General features: G+C 37.2%; 1 protein-coding gene across 1 annotated transcript in view; it reads right to left on the bottom strand.

Annotated features, from left to right (window-relative positions):
• Positions 1-2,310: 2,310 nt before the first annotated feature.
• slc6a11b (solute carrier family 6 member 11b) overlaps positions 2,311-10,167 on the bottom strand; it is a 31,966-nt gene continuing 24,109 nt past the window's right edge. Inside the window, exons 12-15 of the mRNA XM_067586917.1 lie at positions 8,786-8,888; positions 7,207-7,307; positions 6,513-6,683; positions 2,311-4,812 (exon numbers count right to left, since the gene is read on the bottom strand). Of these exons, the coding sequence (XP_067443018.1) occupies positions 4,669-4,812; positions 6,513-6,683; positions 7,207-7,307; positions 8,786-8,888 (519 nt within the window). The 3' untranslated portion in view covers positions 2,311-4,668. The remainder of the gene's footprint in view (positions 4,813-6,512; positions 6,684-7,206; positions 7,308-8,785; positions 8,889-10,167) is intronic.

The raw sequence follows: 10,167 nt of genomic DNA, 5'->3' as shown, positions 1-10,167 counted from the left end.
TATGCTATCTGCCCAACGCCAAACAGCAGACAGGCAAGGTTAACAACAAGCTGATGACAAGAGTTGAATACCTAGCGGGCTTAAGACCAAATATTTTTCAAGACTCGATGGAACAGAGCTAAAATTACACTTAATATTTGACTTGCATTCATCAGGTAGCCAGAGCAAGACGAGATAAATGCTAACATTGCTTTGTGTTTGCTGGTTGCTTAAGTAGTAAACAGTTTAGCTGTAACAACTTTATTAACCTTGGATACTTCCAAATTCAACAAAATGAACATTCACCTCATTGTCCTCAAAGGGGAAATTGGTGAAACATATATACAGACTTGAACATAAAGATATACATAAAAAAATACTCTAAAGCGGTCATTATCAATATTTTTATAATAGCAATTTATCAAATGACAATGTGAGCAGTGAGCTAAACGTTTTAGCTCATGTTTAGCTGTCAGGCTGCAACTTTACTGTTTTGGTTCACTCTCACAGCTCTCATAGTGTTATTTTTAGCAACAGCTCTGCCACTTGGTGCTGAGCAGGTAGTTTACAGTGGATTTTTAAACTGACAAAGTTAGCAACCAGCAGGTGAACATTATGAAGCATTACGAATATTGAATATACATTCATCAGGTGCACAAAACACAACTCTAAAGAATAATAATGTCGATCTGTAACTGCTGGATATGTAAATAAATGTAAATGTGTAAGTAAGCAACTGAACATGCTACCATGTTCGTCCTATCAACTTAAAAGGTAATTTAGCAATGTTGTGTTCACAGTTTGTTTCTGCTGCCCCCATGTGGCCAAAAATAGCTATTGAAGGTTTAAACATACGAATAAATACTGTGTATGTGGAGGCTGTGTAAGTGCTAGCTAGTTTGCCGCACTGTTGCCAAAAAATATTCAGTACAGTTTTAAAGATTCAAATTAATCCTAAATCCTTTCAGCAGTAGCAGGTCAGACGTTTCCCTAATCTCAATCTCAATCGCAATCTTTCTGCCTCACTGTTTGTGTTTCTTTATGATTTGTACCTTCCAGGAAAACTCCCATTTAAAGTGACTATGGATCTGTCACTTGTCTTTTTTCCTAACCATCATTTGAAGAACTGGAATAAAACAACCCTGCCTAGGGAAAATTTATTCATAATGTATACAGTATATGCCTGTCAGCCAGCAGTGCAGTTTTAGATAGAGGTTTTAGATAAATATTATCTCCAAAAGGAAGAAAAAGAAAAGCAAAAAGCCATTTTACAGAATTTGAGAGAGACTTATTATCCCACTGACAGCCATTTATCCATCACATTACTCTTTGAATGGTTTTGCATCACTATAGAGTCCAGAAGCTGTTCTCAGAAGTTCTCATGCAGCTGCAACGTGACAGAACAACAAAAGATTTAATTCACATCATCTACTGGATCAAGTCAAGACATCATCTCCAAATCAAAGAAATGAAAGCTGATTTCTGAAGTGTGCACAGCGACTTCACACATAAACACACGCAAACGCAAACACTTAAACAAACACACTAACACACTAGTGAGGGATTCCATCGAATCTGCACTACATATTGGTCTCTCAAACAAATAATCTGAAAAGATGATGGAAAAACAAAAACAAATGTTGTTTCTAGACACTTAATTTAATATTTTTATTAATAAAAGTGGTCTGAGGGCCAGTCCCATGCTTCTGTGGGTTGTAATCAGGATTTTAGAGGATCAGTGATAGTGATAACAAGAAGGAACAACAAACACTGGCATGTTATCTACATCTGTAACTTAAATGTTTTTCATTTTTAACACTTCCTATGCAGTATTCGTCTACATCTAGCCAACATACATCTACAGTACGGCCTGTCAATCTAAACAAACAAGTCACAGATTTATTATTTTCACATTCAAATCTACAATAAATTTCATATGTAAATGTTATTTCATTCTTTTTTGTTATTATTCATTTTACCAACTGCTTTTTGCATAAACATGTTTAAATTCTGTTTTGCAATATGCAGACACACATTGCTAGTTTTTAATATCATCATTATTAACATTTTTTGCTCTGTATCTTATTGCTGTTTGTGTCTGCAATGATCCAGTCTCTGTAAGGGACTTGGTGAAATGTCATCTTCTCTTATCTAATCCTACCATTTTATCTATCAAGCCTTAATCACAAATAGAGGCATTGAATCCCTTTCAAAGGACTTTGAAAACCTTAAGAGGGAAAAGTCATCTAAGAGTATTTTTTCCTTCTGGACATCTGCATGGCTACACAGCTGAATTGTGAGATAGGAAAATAAAAAGACCAGAGTCAACACTCCATTTTCCTTTATAATATTTATTCTTAAAAATGAGTAAGCAGACAGTTTGTGTGTCCTGTGAATACCAAAATGTGTGTAGAACAGTACAGAACAGTAAAACACCTTTCATTATATTTCTATAACAAGATCTTTTGAGCGGCATATCAAAAGTCAAAACAAAGGACGTATATTTTTAATTACAGCAATTCTTTTTAAACATTTTTCATCTCAAGAAATAGACCACAGATTTCTAGAAAGAGATGTAAAAATATACATCAACATGATCAGTGTTAAAACAGCAGGCTATAATTTCTGATGCACACAACTATTAACTTGCACAAACATCAGTGAGGAGGTGATAATGTCATAATGAAACCACACCAGAGGGACCAATCACATGTTTAAGAGGACGTCACAGCTTAGACAGGAGGGGCTTCAATCACAAAACACTTCCTCGATTTCCCTCATTACCTACTCAATCACGCACTTCCTCAGCTCATCAATTCCTAATTTCTTCCCCTGCTTTCTTTGCCTCCTCCTGAAAAACTGTAAAGAGAGAAATTTGAGTTTCATCCCCTCAGATGTTCTCCTCTGATTGCATTTTCATCAGGAAACAAGGACAAGAGGAAAGAAAGGAAGGGAAGTGAGAAAGTCGGACAAAGCAAGGAAGGGAGGAAGGACGACTCAGAGTCATTTGAGTGCTGATTGGAAGATGCTGTAATGGACTGAGATTGATCTGAACAATGAGACCAGCTCATTCACTCTTAGCACAATTAAATGAATGACAGGTAAAGGCCGTGCTTTCACCTCTGCGGTTGCCCAGGCAGGAAAATTAAAAGGTGTATTTCTTTAAAGAGGTTTAAGGATTGAAAGTGTCAAAAGAAAGGTCACAGAAACACACTACAAAATCCCAATCAATAGCAAGACCATCACCAACGGGTGACGAAATACAAAGCATTCTGCGGCATCACAGTTTCTTACATGGCCCGTGTCATTGTTAAAGCCTTCCACACGATGAAGAGAAGCCAAAGAGAGAAATGCTAAAAATTTAAAGAAGGCGACAAGCAGAGGTTGAAGATGAGGGGGAAGGACATGCGAGAGAAAAGAGAGAAGGGGACAAGGGGAAAGAAAATAAAGCGAGAGGATAAGAAGACAGATGGGTTTTGAAATGCTCATCTGATGGGTGTCCATCCTCTCCTCTACAGACGGAGCAGGGAATAAAAATGCAGGGGTGGAAGCACGTCTATCTGTCACTCTGTGTTAGGCTCAGCATAATTACTGTGAAATGACAGATATCCACGACTTATAGGAGGGCAGCTAGAGGAGGGAGAGGTGTGTTTTTTAGACTCGGCCTGCGAGTCTAACTCACAGCTATTTGTAGACGTAAAGATTTTAAGCTCCAACCTAGAGATGTAAAATTAAAGATCTCTAAAACTGAGGGGAGTCTTTAAACCCTGGACCTATTTCTATTTGCCTGTCAATATTACTGTAACCCTCCTGAGCAGAGGCATCTATTTAGAAAGAGCGGTGCATTGGAAATCAGCAAAGCCCTCAAGGACCCAATATATCCTAACACGATGATCAATAACCTCATAATGTCATTCAATTACATCCAGTAAAGCCGAGTTTTGCCTATGTTGCTTAGCAACAGCATTGAATTCAAGTAAATAAGAATTGCAGAAGGCCTAAAAATGTTCGACAGCCCTCACAGTCACAGCTGGATCAGATGGCGTCCACGTTTCAATGGCAAAACTCTTTATATACAACTCAAAGTTTTACTCGCTGGGGTATTCAGTGCCCTCCTATAGTACTAAGACACGCTGCAGTATCCTCTTTTTACACACAAAACTATGTAGAGTGGTCCCCAAGCTGCTACATCTTAGATAGTCACATTTGGGTACCTAGTACCTAGAATAGAGAGGCACAGCACTTTGCCAATACATGTACAGTGTAAGCCTTTTACAACACAACACAATGGTATTGTTCTAAAGGCACAGATACTAGTGAGACCAGTACTGAGGACAGGTACCAGGACAAGTTTTAACCATATATTGTATGTCATCAAATAGATTTTAAAATATTATTATTATAGTTAGAAAAGAAATAAACTGCTGCTTTAGTCACAATGTTAACTGAAAACAACAAATTTGTTATCAAAGTTTGTGCAAAACAAAAGCAGACTACATAATCATGTGATAGCTTTTCCTTTTTTTTTTCCTTTTTTTTTTACAAAACAAAAATAACACTCCGAGTTTCATTTCCTGTTTTGTGTAAGGGTGGATCGTAATGTTGTTGTTGTTTGTAGGGTTTTTTCTTTGTTTTTTTTGTTTTTTTTTTTGAACGGCAGGCAGCTTGGTCGGTCAGTCAGGCAGTCGGTTAGAAATGCGTCTCCTTCTCTGAGATGGTGGATATTTTCCCATCGACCTTAAGTTTTGCGTCGTTGGCGGCATAAGGACTGAGGGCGCCGAGTTTCCCTCTCATTTTCAGGTCCGGGCTGGGAGTCGTCAGCTTCTTCATTCTCTGCAGAGAGCCGAACAGAAAAAGGAGAAAAAGGTCGTCTCTCATTCTTCAATCACCACACTACTTCTAACAAACAGCAGTATCGACATATAACCATGTTCATTACAGGGAATAGAAACGCATATGGTGACCAACAAAAAGTAATATATCTAAATATTAAACTGAACTGTCTGTTCCAGTAAATAATTTGTCGATTTATCTACTTTACTGTACTGTATGTCACATTATAACATCAACTAACCATTACATCATTTGTACAGACATTTAACTGAATATTGATTTAATTGTTTCATGCTTCATCATTATCTTCATCAAGAGTGGTGAGACACTACATATTGTATTTCATATAAAATAACAAATTATGTCTTCCAAACATTTGATATAAGTGATGAGTAACAAATTTTAGCTTACCAGCTATCTTGTTAAACAATAGAAAGACTGTCTATATTTTATTGCAATATATTTATATTAAAAGATATGCAGAAAAGACCAAATTAATGTAATCCATCCTAATTTTTAATCACGTATATAGGCAGTATAATTCTGCACTACAGATATGAGTTTTACCCTCCTCTACAGTTTCTTTTAAAAATAGATCAAGGAAAACATTCAACATGAAGTAGTCTACCATTTATAAGCCATTTGAATTTCACTCAAGATAATACCAAGAACACCAGTGATATCAGTCCATCAACAACCTCAGGGCTGCCAAAGGCCAAAGACCATAAGTGATCATCTAATGTCACAAAACTGCAATTTGTTTATTTGATCCTCCCTCACGCAATGATGGTAGATCATCCAACTGTGTCACAATCCCTCTAAGAGATTCAGATGGGAGAGACACAAGATCTGGATTCTTTGGACTTGTTTTTACTTCATAGCAATGGGACTGATGTAACTTCTCTCTAGTGTCAGACACACTCTGCCTTATATAACAGCCACTAATGTTGTTCTGCTTTTATGGCCTTTACTACTGTAAATTAAAGTCATATTAAAATAAAGACTATTAATGATATTACAACATATGTTCACACTGTTAGAAGAAAGGAAAGGAAGTGTTCACACATTGTTGTTTTGATCTAGAGGATATCTCTGTGGTATTAAAAGATAAAGACTTCTGCTTTGTATTATCTTCCTATTATTTGTTTGGGAGTCAAATCCAGTTAAGAGCCCTGTGACTGATGCTTACTGGCCTGGATGGCATCAAATTTAGTCACTAATGCAGAAACACTGAATTTTGACTGAGTCAGATTTGGGAAATTATCCAGATGGGCAGTATGACACATGTCATGAGTGACAGGCTGATGAAAAAATAAGTTTCAGCCTGTTTATTCACTATGAAAAGGAAGAAAAAACATTTGTTTCATTTATCACAGACATAAAATGTCTGGTAAGGATAGAGGTGAATAGTTTTACTTCTTATGACAGGAGGCTACTTAATATTGAGAACATGACTTAATATATTACTGATTTAAAACATATTACAATAAATTTGAAAGTAGAGGGGGAACAGGGCTAAGCCAAGGACAAAAAGAGAGTTGAGTTGTATGACTAAATTTAAAGTCCAGTAAGTAAAAGAAGAGCTTGCACACCCAACTCAATTAAAATACTCTTAAATTCTACTCTCAGTTTCTGTATTTAATGTGTAGTCGCCTGTGCTAAACATAGAAGCTGTAAGATTTCTCCATGTGCGTTTCTACCTCAGAGAAGGTGCCGGGAGTCTTCCAGATCATCCAGATAATTCCCAGAGGAATGCAGACCATCGAGGACATGGCCATGAACCAGCCAATACCATAGCCCCAGTCAGGGTAGGTGTACACGTTGTTGTACTTCAGTGGTTTGTATTTAATCAGGAAAAACAAGAAAATTCCCTGCAAGGCAGACAAACAAAACAAGACATTCTGGTTGCTATTGGTTGTTATTTACATTGTGAGAAAGAAATGCCTCAGCTCTTTTGATGAATAAAGGTCTCATCATTTGAATTCAGAGGTGCTGTAGTCTATTGTGGTCTAGTAAATGTAAGGCTAAGGGCCACACACAATAGAGCCTTTATGTATTATTCATATGAAAACAATGAAAACCAGCTGTTTCATGAATAAATACAATGTAACATGTTAATATTTCATTGACACAAAGTGAGAAATTATCCTGCAGTATGAACCAAAAACACATTTTTTAACTTTAGCTTTATTCTATAACTTACTTTGGACTCAGTTTGAAATTCAGAATCCATATAAGATCAAAATAAATCAACATGAATCTTCCTCATCTGTCTGTCTTTCTGCACCATCTTGCTCATCTAAATGATATGTTGTTTGCTCTTTTTGATGCTACTTCTACTCTTGATTTTGTTGGGGGCTTTTTTGTTTGTTGCAGTATCGGCGGTGGACTCACAGCACAGATGCCCGGGGTCAGGATCATCCAGCACCATTTGATGAAGAAGACAGGTTTGTAGCCAATCATGTCCTCAATGTTTAGGTAGAATCTGTCACTACCTGAAATGCAAATTTGTGTCACTCAGTTTCTCTGCAGTATGTGTCATCAAAATAATGATGTGATTGATGTCTTGTGAAAGTATATGGCTGTCTAAACAGAGCTGCTGACTAGATGTTGATAAAATCTAGTTGGAAACTACATTGCTGCATGCAAAATATATTGTCTTTAATATAACTGGGTTTGTTGACAAATTGTGTGCTTAAATTAGGCAGACAATAATGTGAATGTACTGATATTTAAACCCAAAACCATATATTCTTTCTCTTTATTTTAAGCATAAGCTGTGTACACTGCAAGAGAGTTTGGCATATTAAATAGAAAAAAGGCACTAATCCTGTGTAAGACTAGAAATACCACCTCACGGTTGTATGCCTCCACCAACCAGTCAAGTTGCAGTTTACATCCATGTCTGTCCAGACTCATATAATATTTGTAGTAAAGACTTTGAAGGAATTTAATATAAAGGTATTAAGTGTATTTTCCTTATATGTGTTCACATGTTTGGCCAATAAAGCTGATTCTGATACAACACAAAGTTGTAGCCATCACAGTTGACAATGCTTCAGATACGGATGTTGCTTCAAAGAAGCTACAAATTCTAAAACATGGATGCTTCACACACATCCTCAACCCGGCAGTACAGAAGATCTATATAATCACCACAGTTTCAAGGTGGACACCCAACATTAGTGTCACCAATTCACTATCTGACCAAATGTGAAATATGGTCACAGTCTCCCCTTCTGTTCCTGAGTTATGGCTTTGAATAACGGCCAGAAAAGCATTTTTGCAGAACATTATGATGTTACAGTGAAGTTGACCATTGAGACCTTTCGGATATAAAATGTCATCACTTCATCATTTTATCCTATTAGACATTTGAATTAAATTTTGTCATAATTAGAGTATGAATTCTTGAGTTATTGGCCAAAAATGTATTTTGTTAGGTAACAGTGACCTTGACCTATGACCACCAAAATCTAATCAGTTCATCCTTGAGTCCAAGTGGACGTTTGTGACAAATTTGAAGAAATTCCCTCAAAGCGTTCCTGAGATATCACATTAACAAGAATGGGACAGACAGCCCGAAAACATAAACACTCTGGCCACAGCTGTTGCCGGTGCGGAGGCTTAAAAAATACTAAAGCAACCTTTCAGATTGCTACAGTACCAACATATTATTTTTAATATCTCAGTAGAAGGCTTCATGCGCCTTGTAAGGCATTAACTTCTCCAGCAGAGGGCATAGAAGAAATATTATTGCAGCAAGGAGGGTAAAAGCATGATACAATGTTTTATGCAATGGCCTGCCTCTCTGTGCTGAAATGTGCTTGAGTGCTCTGCATATGTGTAGTTAGTTCACTGTGTGTTTGTGACCGTTACTACTGTTATCTGAAGTGACAAGGGTAAGAAATGAAAAATACTGACATTTCTTTGAGATCTCAAGTTGTGTTTCAAGTTGAGGCTCTTATCTTACCGTACACCCAGCCGATACATATGGACTCAAATATGGCCACGAACAGCAAGCACATCCCACTGGCGGCGTATGAATCAAACAGTTGGAAGACATACATCCCTCCCTGATGGGAAAAGGCAGGTGTCAGTTTCCTGTCACAGCCAGTATATGGGTAAATGACTGTGTTGGATCACATTGAATATTCAGTGAATCAGGTCTGCTTGATTAGCTTGTCAGGGACTGATGGCATAGAGCCATATACAGTAGTGATGTAAACAGCAACCCAGCACTAATGTGTTTTTGTACCTACTGAAAGTGACAATATGTCCCCAAATCGTCAAAATGAATTGCCTCTACTGAGGTTCCCAGTACTTAGTTGACCAAACATGGTGTTAAAGAATGCAGTCTGCTGTGCTATTTGTTTTTTTATTGTTGGTTAGGTACCTCTTTAGAGGGCTTTTTAAATCCAAACTACACACTTTGTTCCTTAGTGGTCCATAATGCCTCTGATACAATGAGAACAGTATTACCTTTTTATTTACTTTGGGCCACAGTGATATACTATACATATCATTTTATTTCATTGGTTAATCTTATTGAGATCAAGTTCTGTCAGAACTGTCAGTCAGATACAAGCACATAGAAAGAGCATCAGAAACAGTCACAAATGTCCCTTAAAAAAATCATGCTGATGAAATGAGATGTTCAAGTTTAAAGACTTGGTGTGTCTTGGTGTGTTATAACCGACAGTATGTTTGTTAATGTTTATCCCATCAACCCAGTGGTGGCACTCACATTTGATCATCCACTCTACCTAACCCACTGTACCTCTGCTCAAGACAACTCATCTGTTTCTTTCTGCTTCCACTAAAAGGGCCATCATAAATAAAACCTCACATGAATCTGAGAGCAGGGTTACACCACAACTCTAAACCGCATGTAAAAAGCTAAGAATATCATCAAAAAATCTCACTGACTGTCTTCACGCTCAAGCTTCAGCCAAGTATTGAACTACACTCCCAGAAGACCTTTAGAACTGTGACTAAATCCTTCTCCGGGCTTCTTGTGACATTTTATTTATGATGGTGCTTTAGTGGCAGAGAAGAATAAAGTGTCTAGAGTGCAGTTAGTGGTGAAAGAGGAGTAAATGCAGGTGGAAATTTTAATGTGGTGGTGACATGTCAGCATGGATGAGGATGGTCAGTGACAAACTGAGGTCAAATCATATGAAAGTGTAGCTATCTATAACAAACAAAAAAAGGAGAAAGTACTGTTTGTTGCAATTATTCACAAAGATTCACTTCAATATTGCATTAAATTCTTTTCCTATGTTTCATGGCTGTTGCAGGCCACTAGAGAACAGTACAGTACGTTTAAAGTGGGGGTGGATGGAGTGCAGTGTG

The sequence above is a fragment of the Thunnus thynnus genome, chromosome 4 (genome assembly GCF_963924715.1).
Source record: "Thunnus thynnus chromosome 4, fThuThy2.1, whole genome shotgun sequence".
NCBI lineage: Eukaryota > Metazoa > Chordata > Actinopteri > Scombriformes > Scombridae > Thunnus > Thunnus thynnus.
The sequence above is the reverse complement of the archived record's forward strand: the minus strand, read 5'-3'. Positions and strand labels throughout refer to the sequence as shown.